Here is a 17,423-nt window from a genome sequence, read left to right on the forward strand (position 1 = left end):
ATACACGACAGGTTTTGAATAATCAATACAAAAAAGTTAAAATATTACAATAAAAAAACAAAATGCTGAAAGTAAATCGAAGTGCTGCACCTGCTGCAGTTTGCATCCAAGACCACATTCTCCATTCGTTGAATTATTTCCTCCATATCTGTTTTTCCTTTTTCTTTCCAAGCATCTTCCAAAACGGACCCGGTTAACTAAAACATTTAGAAGAGTGTTGAGCATATGAGGGAAGAAAAGTATTTACAAAAAGTAGACATTTTAGACAAGGAGAACGCAGCCTCCAAAATATCACAAAACTTTTTTTTTTTAAATATATTTTTACTAACATTTTCCAAAAACACAACTTTAATTCCATACTGCCCCGGGCAGAGACGATACAACTTTTTCTCAATTATCGTCAAACAGCAAATACTCTTGTTTATATAACATTCAATATCCTTATATTATGTGGACACCATTGCAATACAAAATCACTGTTAAGGAGTCCAAAACCAGAGCACATTCCTTTCAAAATGTGCCCTGTCCCCCTTGAAGATTATTAATCATCCATTCTAAGGCAATGAACCCCTATAATTGAACCAGCCAGTCTCTCACTCCTGGTGGTTTCTTTTGTTTCCAAGCGCTTGGGATGACCAACCAAGCGGCGATTACCATTAACATAAATGCTTTACTTTGAATTTTGGTAGGTAGACAATGCCCGGATCAAACAAACCACACAACCATTCTTTAGGTGACCAAATTATTGGTGAGCATACCATACAATTAATTTGATTTGCAACATCTTCCCAAAACAACCCAATTTTGGGCACTCCCACCATATCTGCCACCAAATAACCTCCCTTCCCTGCCAACATTGATCCATACAAGTCGGGTACATTTTGTGCAGTTTTTCAGTGGTAAAATGCTATTGATACATAACACTCAACCATGCTTTCCTAATCTGGATAGACCTCCTTAGTTTAGGAATGTTGCTCTATAAATGTTCCCAATAACTCCTCAGCAGATCTATTTCCAGAGTCTTTCCCCCATTTATACATCTACCGCCAGACCAGTCCCATATCTTCTTCCATCAGTATCGAATAAAGCTTTGACACCATTTGTTTATTCCCTGAATGTGTAGTTATGAATTTTTCAAACGTGGTAAACTCTCTCCGTCACTTTTCGTCCACCTGAACCTACTAGCCAATGTCGCAACTGGTAATACTCCAACCTATCTTTTTCTGTGATACCCAATATTCGTTCACATTCCTCAAACGAGTAAATAACCCCTCCTTGTGTCATACCCTGTATCTTTTTGCATCCAACTATCAGCCATTGTTTGAATGCACCTTGTATCATCTCAGTTTTAAATTAACGAAGTTACTCACCGTAGTGACCACCTTACTCCTAGTCCATAGTCCACTTTCCCCCATACTTATGGGACAGTCCTCCGTCCTGTGGGACGGGACCGGTCCTGTCCCACAGGACGGAAAATTGTTGCATAAGTATGGAGAAAAGGGGACGGGACGTAGGAGTATGGGGATTCCCAAATAATGGGGTAAACGGTGAAGGCGTGTAGACAAAGGACCTTTATCTAATAGGCGATGCCATATATCGAAAACCACTGCAAAAATCTGACTAGTTCGCGTGTTACCAGGCCTATCTTGTCTGTTCAGCCACAACACGCCTTCGAACGGGGATCCTACCACTACCCTATCCATTTTCACTCAAAGCTTCCTGGTGTCCCCCTGTAAATCATTTCCGGAGTACCCCGGAGCTGTGCTGCCTCATAATATATATATATTCTTTTCCGGTAATCCCATTCCCCCCACTCTCTCTGGGTGCCATCAAGAAACGATATGCCACTCAGTTTTATTACGCCATAGAAACCTAATCACTTTATTCAGCGACTTAAAATATGACAGAGGAACTTTAATCGGTAGGGCTTGAACGGTATAAAGTTGAATATATAGTCCTTAATAGGTAGCATGTCATGCAATGAATGGGATGCAGAGAAACTTTTCAGACCAAATAATCAAAGCAACTCAGGAAGATGGCAAAGGTTATTTTACTGTTTTATTATCAATGGTCTAAAACAGGGTGTTATAACGGACATTGCACGAGCTCACAAACATTATGCATAAAAAACACATCTTTATACTATAAACTCGTCATACAACGTGGCAAATAAGAAAAACCTACGGGGAGTTGTGGTTGGCTCAAAGGGAACATCCAAGTATACGTTCTACAAGGGGTCGGGTTGTGATTGGGCATCTACTGTCAGGTGGACAACTTATGTTCACCCCCTAGTGCAAGTAATCTTCAACAATTATTAGATACACAGTACACCATTGGCTCTCAAACTATAAGGCTCTTCATTAAACAGCCTTCTACAATTGGTTGGCACACTTGTGCCAGTCTGGAACATTGGGCTCACTAACAGCACGTAAGCTCATACCACAGGTGTTGGGGGGGGTGGACTTGACTTAACTTTACCTCCCCACCCAATTAGCCCCACATCTTTCATCCCCCCATGCCTTCTGCCATGAAGATTGTCTTTGAACTTGGACTTGCAATGTCTTCTCATCTCTGGGAATATAAGGGAGTGTGAGCACACTCTTATCATAGTTCTAGAACTAAATGCTCAACTTTATTCTCATCATCTACTCACGTGATGGGAGACCACAATTCGGCCCATTTTGCAGCAACTGTCTTGAATTAATAAACTTAGCACATTGTGTTCTTTCTTTGCACCTTAACAAGGGATAATTCAGCTTCTCACGTTCACTGTTCAAGGATAGATAAGTTCTTTGGCAGCTCCAGCTTTGACATCAGGCCAGACAGCCCTAACTCTCGATCCTTCCTTCTCTGTGGGTTTGAACTTACTAAAGTTGTGACACCGATGTCCAACTTCTATATAATGGCAGCTGTGCCTGCAGTCTAGTCACTACCTATAGCCAGCTTCTATGATAATGTACGCTACTGCATCTGTAGTTATCAAGCGATTCGCATTTTCTGCAGTGCTCTTCACACGGGCACTCTTCGTTTTGCATATGAAAGCTTAGTCGATTCTTTACTTCGTCATCAGATTCCATAAGGTCCATACTTTCTCTTCTTCAGTCAATCTTCTCAGTGCGTCAGGCTCATCTCTTGTGACGTCACCAGCTTCTCTTTCTCTTTCCTCATATTCCTTTGGAAACTTACTCCAAGAGATCATCTCTTCTGGAGTACATCTGAAAAGGCTTTCTTAATTGATACCTTTTGTCGAAGATTCTCTGCGGCATAGTCACAACTGCCGGTGTCAAGCATGGCACAATTTCAGGCTTCCAGCATACAGGTAGCAGTGGGGCGGGACATCCTGCAGAGGCATTCGGCTACTCCTCTACAAAGTAACATCGCGAGGGTTACATTTTTAAAAGTAGCAATCCTACCTAACCAGGAAATTTGCATCAGAGTCCATATCCGTAAATCTTCTTTTAACTTCTGCAATAATTGTGGATAGTTGCTATCAAACAGGAGGGGTTCGTTATATTAACCCCTAAATATCTAAGATAACTTTTTGCCACTTTAAATGGCGAATAGGAGGACAATGTCGGTTTCTGTGACTCAGATAAGCCTAATTCCAAACGTTCAGACTTCCCCATATTAGCCTTGAGACCTGCAACATTTTCCACTTCCACCAACTCTTCCATCAATGCATGTATTGATTGTTCGGGTTCCCTCAACGTCAACAGCATATCGTCCGCGAATGTCGCCATTTTATGATCCTCACCCCCAAATGTTATCCCACATATATCTTCTCTCTCTCTAATTTTACACATAAATGGTTCCAAATAAATAGCATATAAGCGGTTAAAGCAGGCATCCCTGCCTTGGCCCCTCCCCTCCCCCTCCGGGTCACTTTTATACTGATAGATAGTTGCTTTTTAATTGCCAACCGTATCGTGTTATCTTGATAGTTACCTCGTATCATCCGAATAAAATTAGCGCCTTTTCCCACCTGGTCCATCACATAAAATGAAAAGGGATATTCTACGGGATCAAACGCCTTTTCAGCGTCCAACGATACTAAAATGGTAGGATCCTGTTTTATATTAATCTTTTAAATTAAATGGGAGACTCATCTGATGTTATCTGACGTCTGTCTACCATATATAAAACCGGATTGATCCATATGTATTAATTCAGGTAGGAGCTGCACTAGCCTCCTTGCCAAAATTTTTGTTAACAGCTTGGGGTTTATATTTAATAAGGCTAACGGCCTATAAGGCCAACATTTTGTTGGATCTTTCCCAAGCTTCCCAAACACCACCACCTTCGCCTCCGACATAGTTGGTGTAACTGCACCATTGACCCCCATCGTATTAAATAATTCTTTCAATTTCGGGACCAATAACCTTGTGTATTTCTTATAAAAGATAACCGGAAACCCACCTGGGCCCGGTGCCTTGTTAGTTGGTAGTGCCTTTACTGCCTCCATCACCTCTTCTACACTAATTGCCCTATATAGATTATCACGTTGCTCCATTGTAATTTTAGGCATATTTATCTCTTCCATACAACGTATCGCTTGATATTCCGGGTGACTAGGCGTGTATAATGTTTCTTAAAATTTGCAAAGGTTACGGTCATTTCCTCCGTCCCAGTTACGACTGGCCCATCGGGCTTTGTTATTTGCTTTATCAACTTTGCTGCCTCCATCCCATTCAGCGGCGCGCCAGCAGTTTGTCTGCTTTATTAGCACCGACATATCTTTGTTTAGTTAGCAGCAGTGATCGTTCTGCTCTCCAGCCCGTAGTATATTCAGCTCTTTTAATTTAACGGACATGGCCCTCTTCCTATGGCCATTTGAGTATCCCATAGTTGGGACTCCAAATCCTTTTCTATCTTAGCTCTGTCTCTCCCACGTCACTTTAAGTGCTATAAATTCAATTTGTATCACTGCTTTAAAAGCATCCCACATTCCCTCTGGCAATAACAACTGATTACCATTCATGGAGAAATACTCTTCTATTTTAATACTCATTTCCTCAGCCATTTCATCATCACATATTACTTCTCTGGGGAACGTCCAGGCCCAAAGTCCCCTACAAGGACCCCACTCTCTAAGGTGACCCATTAGGGGGGGGCGTGATCCGACAAAGCTATAGATCCTACCTCTATTCCTTTCCGCCATCAATCTAGCCGAAACCCATATATAATCCATTCTTGACAAGGATTGATATGTGTGTGAGACAGACGTATCCCTGGTCGTCCCCCCTCTTCATACGCCACACATCTCTCAGTGTTAAGTTTTCAAAACTTAAACGCTCGTGGGGGTTGAGCAGTTGCTTTACCTCCACCTCCACTCCTATCCATTTTTGGATCCCAAGACATATTACAATCTTCAGTGAATATTATTTCCCCCCTCTTGCGAAATCTTCCAATTTGCTGACAACTTCCCGCAGAAAAGTCACTCATTTAATATTAGGTGCGTACACTGCTGCCAGAGTAATTAATGTTCCATTCGCAAAAAAAAAAAAAAAAGGTTTTATCTTCCTTATCTGTTACATATCGCACCACGATGCCCTTAATGTGTCTCTAATTCCTATCAAAACCCCCACCGATTTCCCATCTGCATTGGATTGGCCGAATCTGGACGAACTCAGTTTACCAACTTGTTTATCCACCTTCTTGATATGTGTCTCCTGTAACATAATATCTACATTTTCCTTTTTTAATATGGCCTCCATCTTTTTGCATTTCACGGGCCCAGGCCTCTGATCCTATGCTACCCTCAGGAGACAGCTCCCAAGCAAAGGCCCCATGTACACCTGTGGTCACCCCCTTCAAAATGCATAACTTTTTATAAGGTTCATCATCCCTCTTTTCGGCTCTTCCAGATCCGGCCCGTCGCTCATCATGTCTCGCTTATTCCTCGATATTCTACAAAGCTAATCCTTCAGTACTCGTGAATATACGATGTGGCACTCCTTCCAGGGTGAATAGCAACCCAAATGGGAACGTCCATTTGTATGGGATCTGTTTCGCTTCCACAGCCTGCGTCACTTGTCACATTTCTTGTACTTCTGAATTGTCGCTACAGACGAATCTTGATACCGTTTAATTTGTGTCCCGTTTATAGTTGCATCACCTTCTGCTCTGGCTGCTCGTAAAATACTCTTTTAAAACAAAACCATTGCAACTTCTGAGGATCCCTGCCCACCGGACATCTATAAATCAAACCTCTCAGAAGGAACCCTCATGGAATACCACAGCAATCTCCTCAACCTTTCAATCTCAACAGGGAAAGTGCCACAATCCGTCAAATCAGTGTACATCAGACCGCTACCCAAAGACACAACTGGAAACTGAGGACCTTTCCAACAACAGACCCATCTCCAACATCCGGTATACAGAGAAATAACTCGAAACATAAAAGTACAAATCAAGCCAAGAATTTGTTGAAAAACACTGCCTACTAGACACAAATAATATTCAAAATACAAGAACCTCAAGAAGAAATCACAATACTTGAGAACTGTCTTCAAGATGTAATCAACTGGATGAACTCCAACAACAACCTCAAGCTCAACCAAGGCAACACAGAAATAATGATCATCACAAAAAACTGAGGAGACAATCATTACATCCTCTGGAAAAGGGAACTCTGTACAACCCCAGCCCCATAGTCGACTGTAAAAAACTTGGGAGTTCTGATGGACAACAAACTTAACTTAGAGCTACAAGTAAATGCTATACTCAAGAAGAACAAGTTACTTACCAACTGGTAACGTTCTTTCGACTGGATGTTCCTCCAACGTATTCCACATCTTTGACATGTAATGTCCACAGATGTGCTACTTGGGAAATTTTTTCGGCAGAGGGCGTCCTGCGTCGGGTCTATGTCCCTTGAAGGCCTCCGTCGAGGGCGACGTCACCGGATGTTATAAATAGGACGCATGGCGCCCGTAGCCTCAGTTTATGTTTTTTCCTCCAGAACGTGTGACCTGCTCGTACACAATGCCTGCTTGACTGCACATAGCCTTGAGGGAACGCAAGCTGCAATAGCATAGGAAATTCTCCAGAGGGGCAGGCTGGGAGGGCGTTATGGAATACGTTGGAGGAACATCCAGTCGAAGGAACGTTACCATTTGGTAAGTAACTTGCTCTTCGTATGGATTGTGTCCTCCAACATATTCCACATCTTTGACAGACTCCCAAAGGATTACCAGAAAATGTAGGAGAGAGAAGAATTTAGAATACCCAATCAGATGGCAGAATAAAAAACCGCTTTACCAAAAGCCATATCTTGACCATGGAGCGTATCCAGGGAGTAATGTTTGACCAATGTGTGGATAGAAGCCCATGTCGCTGCGTCACAAATATTTCTAATGCGAACTCCCCGCTGCAGGGCTGTGGAAGTACTACCGTTCCTAGTGGAGTGAACTTGCAACCCATCAGGAGGGTCCTTGCCCGCCAATCTGTAACATTCAGCAATGGTGAGGATAATCCACCTGGACAAGGTCAGTTTGGTAACAGCCTGGCCCAACGGTTGTCAGCATATCCCACAAAGAGTTAATTGTCCACTCTGACCATGGACATCATAGAAATAGAAAAGCTCAGAGCTCTCCTAGTGTCCAACCTATGGAGTCGCTCCTCTTCCTTACCAGGATGAGGAGGAGGATAAAAAGCAGGAAGTACCACTTTCTGGCTTAAATGAAACTCAGACACTACCATAGGTAGAAAGGAAGGACAACCCTATCCATGTGGAACACAGTAAAGGGTGGTTTAGATAAAAAGTGCCTGCAATTCACTTACTCTGCGAGCGGATGTAACCGCCACCAAGAAAATCGTCTTGAAAGACAACAGTCTCAAAGGACAAGAGTTCAAAGGTTCAAATGGAGCACCCATCAGGAATGTCAAGACCAAATTCAGATCCCAAACCGGCACCTGAAACGGGACGGCGGGAACACAGTGAGCCCTTTTAGAAATTGGGAAATCAAAGGAATCTTAAAATAAGAACATTCTTCAGACGAGCGCTTGAAGATAGACAGAGCTGCCAGGTAACCTTTAATGGTACCTCTACCTGAAGGCCCCTGTGGGCCAAAGAAAGCAAGAAAGACAGAACCATGGGAATGGAACACTGAAAAGGATCGACATCATGCCCTCTGCACCAGTCACAAAACTTATGCCAACGGCAAAGGGATTTGGTTGCCGGCCGCCTGGCCGAAAGCAACACCTCTGTCACGTCATCCCGGAGGTCCCAATCCTTATATCTCAACCTTTCAGATATCAAGCGTGAAGGTTGAGAGTCTTGACCTCTGGATGGCGAACCCAAACCCCGCAAAGAGATCCACTTGCAGGGTTCCCCAAAGGGAGAAAATCTCCAGAAGGACTTCCTGAGCCAACTCCCACTCGTGAGAGACCGTGCTCTGCCTGCTCAGAGCGTCCGCCGCCGCATTCTCCTCTCTGGCCAGATGTACAGCGGAGAGCGATATTCCTTGCTGAATTGCCCAGAACCAGAGCTGCATCGCCTCTCTGCACAACGGGAGTGACCCTAACCCCGCCCCCATAACCCCGGTTCCGATTGCCAGCCAGTCCCAATTGGGACCTTTTGGACCCTGTCCTGGCGCCAGTGGCACCAGGCTCATAAAGATGCCCAGTCCCAGCGCTGGAAGCGCCGGGCTCATAATGCTTGGGTGGACTTACCTGCAGCAAACCATGCTGCTTACTTACCTGCCAGTTGAACCCCTGATCCTCTTCTGTTTGGGACTACTTTTCCTGTTGGGTGGGGCAGGAGCCACTCCCTAGGTTCAGAACACTGGAACTCTTCTGGAAAGCAGGAACTCTTTTCTTACCTAGGCGTGGCTGTGGAAGGAGACACCTAAGCACTACAGGAGGCTATTTAAACCACACCCGATGGATGAATCTTGCTTTGCGTTATTCTGCATTCTCTGCAGCAGAACGCTCATCGTGTCTTCTGCTTCTGATCCTGGGCCTAAGGGAACAAAGGCTTACCATCCTGGAATCCAGTCTTCAGCAGCACCTGTAAAGACAAAGAAAGAACAGGTGAGCACTACGGTCTTCAGTGGCAGCGCATCTCTTACCTGGTCCATCGGCTGTCACCAACGCCTCGCGCTGCATTCCGGCATCTGAAAGACAAAGGCTTACCTACTCTTCACATGCTCCGTAGGTCTTCGCACTGCATTCCGGCATCTGAAAGACAAAAGCTTACCAGCTCTTCGTACGCTCCGGAGGCCTTCGGCGCTGCATCCGCATCTGAAAGACAAAAGAAGGTGCGTTTAAAGACATTGGCCAACTTTATTACTCACCTGCCATTACTCCTTCCCACGCCGAATCCAGTGGGTATTCCAGCACCCTTCAGCTTCTCTAAAGCTCCGAACTTGTACCTGCAAGATAAAAGGGACAGTTAGTGCGCATCGTGAAGCAGGCTACAAGCGCTTACTTACGTGCTTCCAGGCGCTTCTATTCCTCACGCGGGTTCGATCCTCAACTCTCATCAGCCCGCCATCCGCCATCGCCGGAACCCTGCAAAACAAGAGATATCATTACAAAAGACTTTTAAGACATTTGAAGTGCCCAGAACTTACCGTTCGTGCAGTTAACGATGGACAGCAGTCCTCTGAGGTCAAGAGGCCTGCACCCTTATCCAGTGAAGAAACTGGTTACGGCACCCTGCCCCAAGGCAGATGGAGAGCTCGGCGTTCACTTACCTAAGGTGAGGGCGTTAACCTTTGGGGTTCTACAGGAGAAGAGAAAGGGAAGAGGAGAGAGGCACCCAATAACCCCAGTTCATTAATCCCATATTTTCTATCTGCAGACATCTTACTCTTCGAGTCAGACATACAGTGCACAGAGGTCCAGACCAAAGAGTCAACCGTGTGTTACACATCACCTTTGAAGATACGGCATTCAACCAGTCAAGACCGGCGCCTCTGCGGGAATCAGGTGAGCGTTACACCGTCATGATCAGGACACTCTTCCCTCGCACAGACGGCATAATAGCCTTCAGGTCCAGCCTGATGGCCCTCAGCTCTAGCAGGTTGATGTGGTGTTTGAACTCCAATGGAGACCAATGACCACTGGCGGTCAGATCATCGGCATGAGCTCGCCTTCCTGTGAGGTAAGCGTCCGTCACTACTGTCACCTCAGCCACGGTTGCCAAAACGGCTCCCCTTTCATCAGATTCCTATCGTTGGCCCACCACAGAAGATCCTATGAGACCAAGAGTAGAACCTGAACGGGATCCCACATCTTGCCTGAGAATTGTGACCACGTCATCTTGAGGACCCACTGCAGGAATCTCATCCTCAGTCTGGCCTCTGGCACCAGAAAAATGCCGGATGCCATGAGGCCGAGCAACCTTAAGAATTCGAAAGCCGGAAGACGCTGGGCATGTTGAAATTTGTCCACGATCTGCACAATGTGATGAGCCCTCACCTTGGGAGGCAAGCACTTTACCAAGGACGTGTCCAACACAGCCCCAATGTACTGGAGCTGTTGGGAAGGTGTCAGATGCGACTTCCTGAAATTGAGGGAGAGGCCCAGCTTGTGGAGGGAGCGGCAGGTGAGGCTAAGATGATCTTTCGCTTGCTCGGGAGAACGCGCATGGATCAGCCAGTCGTCCAGGTAGGGGTAGACGTGAATACCCCCTCGCCTGAGATATGATGCCGCCACCACCACCATTAGCTTGGTGAAGACTCTCGGGGAGAGGTCAATCCGAATGGCAGGATCCGAAAATGAAAGTGCGAGCCGCAAACCTCAGGTACTCTGTTGCTTTGGATGAATGGGCACATGAAAGTAAGCATCCTGTAGGTCCAGAGACACCAAACAATTCTGAAGTCGAAGGCCCTGAGAAAGAGTGACCATCTTGAACTTGTCCTTCCTGAGGAGTTTGTTCAACCAACGCAAGTCCAAGATGGGTCTCAATCACCCTTCTTTATTTGGAATAAAAGAATATGGGGAAAACCATACCCTGTTCCTCTCTGCTACAGGCACCAGTTCTATAGCGCCTTTCTCCAGCAGGGTCAAGATTTCCTGCACAAGGAGTGGATCCGGAAGCTTCAAAGAGACAGTCCCCGGTGGATTGTCGTGAGGCCGCTTTAGGAAGGGAAGGCCATGGGCTATTGTATCCAGAACCCACGCATCCGAAGTAATAGCTCGCCATTCTTCGAGATGAGACAGTCTGCCCCCAACCGCCGAACAATGGAACATGGCCTCAGTTGTTTTGGAGCGGCTGCGGCAGCGCCTGAAGGCAAAGAGGCAGCTGCCTGAGAAGCTTTGGCACCTCTATTTCCCGGACCACCACGGGGACTTTTACGTTGACCCCTTTGACTGGTGGCTCCTCGCATCCTACCATTAGAGGAGTAATAACGAAAGGAACCTCCCCTCCACTGCTGTCCCGTGGGACAAAAAGGCGGAGGTTGACGCACAGCTGCCCTCAAAGATTTAGCAGCAGATTTTGAGGTCTGCAAGACAGGCTTGTACATCCGGAGCAAAACCAGACTTCCGCAACCACGCAAACCTGCATATAATGGTGCTCGCAGCCATGGACCAGCTAACACTGTCAGCCGTGTCCAATCCCGACTGAAGGGATTCACACATGGCATCCTTGCCATCTTGCACGAGAGCAAGGAACCCATCCCTTTCTTCCCCCTCGGGAATATGCTCAGCCGCTAGAGAATCACAATTCTGCAGAGTGTGTGAAAATCATGCCAAGGCACAAGTGGAGTTGGCTGACTTCAGCGCAACAATCCTCTCAGAAAACACCTTGCATGCCCAACCAGCGAAGTGTTTATCGTCCCTATCAGGAGGGATGGTAGGGTACGCCGCCTGCCTCGAGGTGGCCATAGCCTCTGAACCACCAAACTCTCGGGAGTGGGGTGAGAGGAAAGGTAGCTGGGGTCGCTACTGGAAGGGCAGTATTTTTTTAGTTAACGACTTGTTAACCGTCGGAAGAGACTCTGGGGTATGCCAAGTAGCTGCCACCCTTTTTTGCGAAGTCAAATGAAACTGCAACACTGGGTCAGTGGACAGAACTTGATCCAAAATATCAGTGAGGTCATCCTGAACAAATGCCACTGGAGGACTGGGCCAACCAAGATACTCAGTAACTCTAGCCATCAATCTCCTATAAGAGGATTCCGCATGAGCCCCAGACACAGGCCTGCCAAACTCCACCTCTGGAGAAGTGTCCAGGCCCTTGGCATCATGCAATGACTGCCGTAACTCCTCCAACTGACTGTCTCCAGAAAAGACAGGAGCCGCATCAGGCTCAAACTCAAAATCCGACCTCTCCTCATGCTCATAGATATCATCCAGAGGCTGAAAGAACTCCTGCCTACGAACAGGAGTGGGGGCCTGGAATCGACTGTCCCGTCTTAGCTTTAGCCTTTCTTGGAGGATCCACAGTACCAGGGACATCCCCTGGCAAATTCTGGCCAAATAGCCACAAAGGCATCAACAATGGCGCCGATGGATTTGGCGTCGACAATGGCACCGACGGCTCTGAGGACTGGAGTGAAGTCAAAGCACGAGAGCCATACTCGACGGACACAGCGCCGACTTCGAGCCCTTATAAGACTTCTGCGGTTTCGCCGGAAACGAAGGCCGAGAACTGGATCTAGCACGTCTCTGGCGATCAACCAGAGCCTTGTCCAAACGGGACATCGACGGTTCCCCGTGTTTATCGCTCCGAGAACCCGGCCCGAAGGAACGCAAGCATCTGACCGACACCGTTCCCTGGCGGCTTTTTCTGAAGGCACGAACGGAACTGTGCCCTGGGATTGGAAAATTGCCAACATCTGCTCACGGAAGGCCTCCCATTCCTCAGGAGTCGCGGACTTAGTGGGACAAACCACTTTCCTTGCAGTGCCATCCTCTGACGAGGACGGGGAAGGCGACCGGTGACGCCGCTTCCGGGCGTGCCGAGATGAGGACGAGTGGCGGGGACCCACTACGGGACTGAGCTCCCCGGGACTCCTTCCGATGAGGAGAGTCACCCCTCGAATCGTCGGTGGACATCCCTTTCGCAGCTTGGAAAACATTGAAGGACACAATCCAATCGAAATGCTTTTTACTGCGTCAAAAAGGATCCTACTGTTCCTATCATTTTCCAACGAAACACTCACCATCATCGATCTCGTCATGTCCTGAGTTGATTACGCCAACAGCTTATACCTGGGTTTGCCTGAACGACTCCTAAAAAAAATTACAACTCATACAAAATGCAGCAGCTACTCTTCTCCTCAAAATACCCCGAAGAGAACACATCACTCCGGCGTAAAAATACTACATTGGCTACCAATAAAACAACATATCAAAGTCAAAGCAATGTACATCACGCACAGAGCAATCCAGAACTAAGGCGCAGAATTCCTGAGAGAGACAAATTACACCTACATCACTCAACAAGAACACTCAGATCAAGCAACAACATTCGCCTGGAGCAAACACTCTACAACAAGAGAAAACTCAAAGGATCCTCTTTCTCTCACCTGAAATATTGAACAATTTACTGACGAATATACGCAACACTGGAAACCACCTACTATTCAGGACACTACTCAAATCGTGGCTCATCACTACATAACTAGTTGAACACCCACAGGGGCACACACACACACGCCTAACAAGTGAAAACACCGACCCCGGATCCCAACAATCAACTATATACAGAAACCAAGGAAGACAACATACAACGTATCAAACCACAAACCGAGAGTTAGCCATAACAGGACGACACTAATGACTGAATACACAGCTAAATCAAAACGTAAGACCAAAGTCTATCATCAAGAGTACCGCTGACAACCATTCCCATGCTCAGTAGACCACCGTCAAAATAGACAGCGAGACAATATAGGGGGCGGCCAATTCACAGCACCAACATTAGAAGGGAAAGACTAGCCATAACCAGCCCCAACAACCTAAGATCCATACAGCACAACAACGAATGCACCCAATGGCTAGATAAGATTCATAACCAACTACTAAGCACACCCAGAGGTATCCAACCCAAATAAAACTAGACTTGCAAGCACCAGAACATACAACCCACTAACCCAATCTCAAATCTCTGCTGACTTAATTCACCTGAAAACTCCCACAACCATTTCTCGCCCAGCATACCGCGCAGACTTCACCACACCGCAATAACAAACACCACAAACTATATCAACAGCACACAAGGTCTAGCTTAGATCTGACACTTACACCAAAGCTCAGCGCACAGCGAAAACCAAAATGAAGCCACCAACAGCAGACCACTCTTCTCACTTTTCCACTCCTTCTTAACCCAACTAACCTACCCCCCCCACCCTATTGTTACAGATCCACCTTAGCGCCTGGAGGTCAACTCCGTTGGTGACGGTGCGCTATATAAATACCTTTAACATTAACATACTTCCGAAGTACCCCTTGGCTCCCCTTCTACCGTGTCTTGCTTAGCATTTCCTCTTCCTGTATCCCCACTTTTCCAATTGACCCTTTTGCTCAACATGAGGTTGCCACCTCTTCCATTTAAGTTGTGGTATTAGGATCAGTCAAAAAGTCTTCTCGGGTACTCATTCGTGTTTGTCTCTCTCCACTTGTTTCCGTTTGTTTCCTTAGAGAGTCCTGTACCCCAGCCTTGTTTACGGTACCACTCCTAGGTCTGTAGTTATTTCCTTGCCGTCTGACTAACCAACTTCCTCCATTATCTCACTTTGCATGGATGCCACTGCTGCCAACGCAAGCCAGTCTCATGTTTTCTTAAGCAGTAGAAAATCTCTGATCCCTTTTGGTTTTACCCCCCAAGTGCAGTCTGCCTCGCACCCGCTCTCCCAGCCCATTAAATCTTGTTACATTTCAGCACCATATGGAAAGGGAGCGTTTCTCTCACAAATGTCCCCAATGATTACTCCTCACTCGCCACAGGGTTTTTTTAGCTGATCATGCCAATCGTAGGACTCTGTGCGCCAATTGCTCCTCCTCACACCATGGCATTGCTACTGATCCCTCAAGAAGCGAAGTTTACCCCTAGCCAGACTTTCTGGCATTATGTACTGTTCCTTGGCCGCTGTGCGCTAACTCCTCCTCCTCCTCCCACTGTAGCGCTAATGTAGATCCCACTAGTGACAAAGTTTATATCTCCCGCGCAATTATCCACCCGAGCCTACTCATTGACACGCTGCCTTCTAATCAGCTGGATAGTACTTTTCCTCACCTTGCGTGGCCAGTCCTACTCCAATCCTGAACGCCATATTCCATAACCAACTACGTCACTAAGTCGCGGCCCAATTATATACCAATCCGAGTGTAGACAGAAGTCTCCTTCCTTGTTGGGGGCTACTTTAACAAATATTAATGGGCAACTCTTCCTTAACGGTCTCTTACGTCGTTTCCCAGGAGGTAACTTAGTTAATTTCTCGGCCCACGCACCTTCAGCTGCCCATGTGGTGCGTTCCGTTCTAAAGCTGTCTCTGATTGCCGGCCACAGTCCCTTGTAACATGTATCTTGCATCTTCTGCGGCACTGTCACTCTTAATTCGGCAGCTGCAGCACCAGTGCTACCTCCCCTATTGCACTGACAGCACTCTGTGTCTCAATCTTCTACACGCCTGCAAGCAGCTTAGCCCATCCCACCCTACCGGTTAAGGATCGCCTCCTGTTCTTCAGCCAACAGGTGGGTCTCCTGGATTATAGCTATTGATATCTTCTTACCATTCAGTTATGATGTCACCCTGTTTCTGGGACGGCATGAACCCAACCTGCGCACATTCCATATCCGTATTCTAATGGAGGCCAAAGTTCTGATGTATACCAGCCAGTCTGCTCATCAAGCAAGGGACCCCATGTTAGGCAGAAACCTGTGCAGTTCCCTTAGTGACCACTGCAAAAGATTTAAGACTAGAGGTGTTGGCAGTAAACCCACTTGGTAGCAGTCTGCACCACCCAGATTTACCTGGTAGCTGTGGCTGAGCAGTCAGACTTCCCTCAAGAAGAGTTAGGCAGTATGCAAAGTGTACACAATAGGCACTCAGGTACAATAATACAAGCAAACACTGACCAGAGCTTTGGTATCAAATTATATAATTATTTATTTAAAAACACACAGTTTGAAACACTCCAGCACTCTTATTGTAAAATATTCTAAACACAGTTACTATTGTAATATATACACCCCTTTTTCCTTATCAGATAAGTCACTGAAAAACATCACTTATTTTCATACAGAGGTGAGCGCTTAACTAGATGGCACTCCAATAAGTTTGTGAGAAAGGGAGGGAAAAAGACAGAATATGGAAAGGTACACCACTCTAAGATTCAGGAACACTATAAGCAAGGCAGAAGAGCAAAAGTCACTGGTGAGCCAAAGTCCAAAGGCTGGGCCCACTCTTAGAGAGAGCAGAGCACAAATGCGCCCAAGATCACACAGTTACACTAGGCTTAGAAAGTCTTGCAGAGGGTTCAAAAAGAGTTTAGAGAGGCTTAGGCAAGTTTAGCCAGGGTGTCCCAGGCTAACCCAGGTTCGAAAGCCGGGGGCTAAATCTACCCCGTACAGTCGGTAGCAAGGGAAGCCAGTCGGGACACGGTACCTTAAGTGGGAAGGATCCTCCAGCGGTGGCAGTTGTTCCTGGTAGTGGGTGCAAGTTGCGTCGTCATCCAGGGGAAGAGAAGATCTTGACTTGGAGGAAAGATGAAGGTCGATGCACTACCAGGGAAGAAACCAGCCGCGGAGTTTTCCGGTTAAAGGTGGTACCTTTGTTTCGCGGTCGTGGTAAAACATGGTATCCCGGTTGCCGGGGTGCTTGGCACAGGCAAGGCAGCCACGAGGTACGTCGGGAAGGCGAAAAGACGGTGAAACTGGTTATCCCCACCAGTCAAAGGAAGAAGACTCTCCGGCGGGAGATCTCCTCTGTCGCTGGGAAAAGTGGTGAGGTGGTCCAGCAGGGCTCCACCGGTGGTGGTGTCGTGGCAGGTCGGCTCAGATTCTCCCTCGTCGGATTCTTAGGTCCTGTGGCGACTTCTGAAGTTCCAGTCCCCAAAGCCCTGCTTTTATGCAGCAAACCCCCATTCACTCAGCCTAGCTGTCACTCAAACATGCTAAGTGGTGAGCCGGCCGGCTCACCACTTGGGCCAATCAGGATGGAGTGCGACTTGAGTTGCCTAGGCAACTCAGTCCAGGGTGCCTAAATTTCCCTCCACCCCTCCTACGTACCCCAGACAGAGTGGCACCACTTTGGAGGGCTACTGTGGAGAAGCCTGCCAAAAAGTGGAACAAAGGGCTCGACTTGGGTTGGAGTCACAGAAGAGAACACAAACGCCATTTTAGAATCAAGTTTTGGCAAAAAACACCAACCGGAGAATTAATATTAATTAAATAAACCAGCGGTATGTTCGAGGCTACCGCAAATAATTAAATAAAGATAGTAGCCTAAAACAATGGGAAATCCTAT

General features: G+C 46.7%; 1 protein-coding gene across 1 annotated transcript in view; it reads right to left on the minus strand.

The window, feature by feature from the left end:
* Positions 1-17,423, minus strand: part of PAIP1 (poly(A) binding protein interacting protein 1) — an 816,787-nt gene that overhangs the window by 207,295 nt on the left and 592,069 nt on the right. The window contains exon 7 of the mRNA XM_069627237.1: positions 91-197. Coding sequence (XP_069483338.1) covers positions 91-197 — 107 coding nt within the window. The remainder of the gene's footprint in view (positions 1-90; positions 198-17,423) is intronic.

The sequence above is a fragment of the Ambystoma mexicanum genome, chromosome 6p, assembly GCF_040938575.1.
Source record: "Ambystoma mexicanum isolate Mex_15411 chromosome 6p, UKY_AmexF1_1, whole genome shotgun sequence".
NCBI lineage: Eukaryota > Metazoa > Chordata > Amphibia > Caudata > Ambystomatidae > Ambystoma > Ambystoma mexicanum.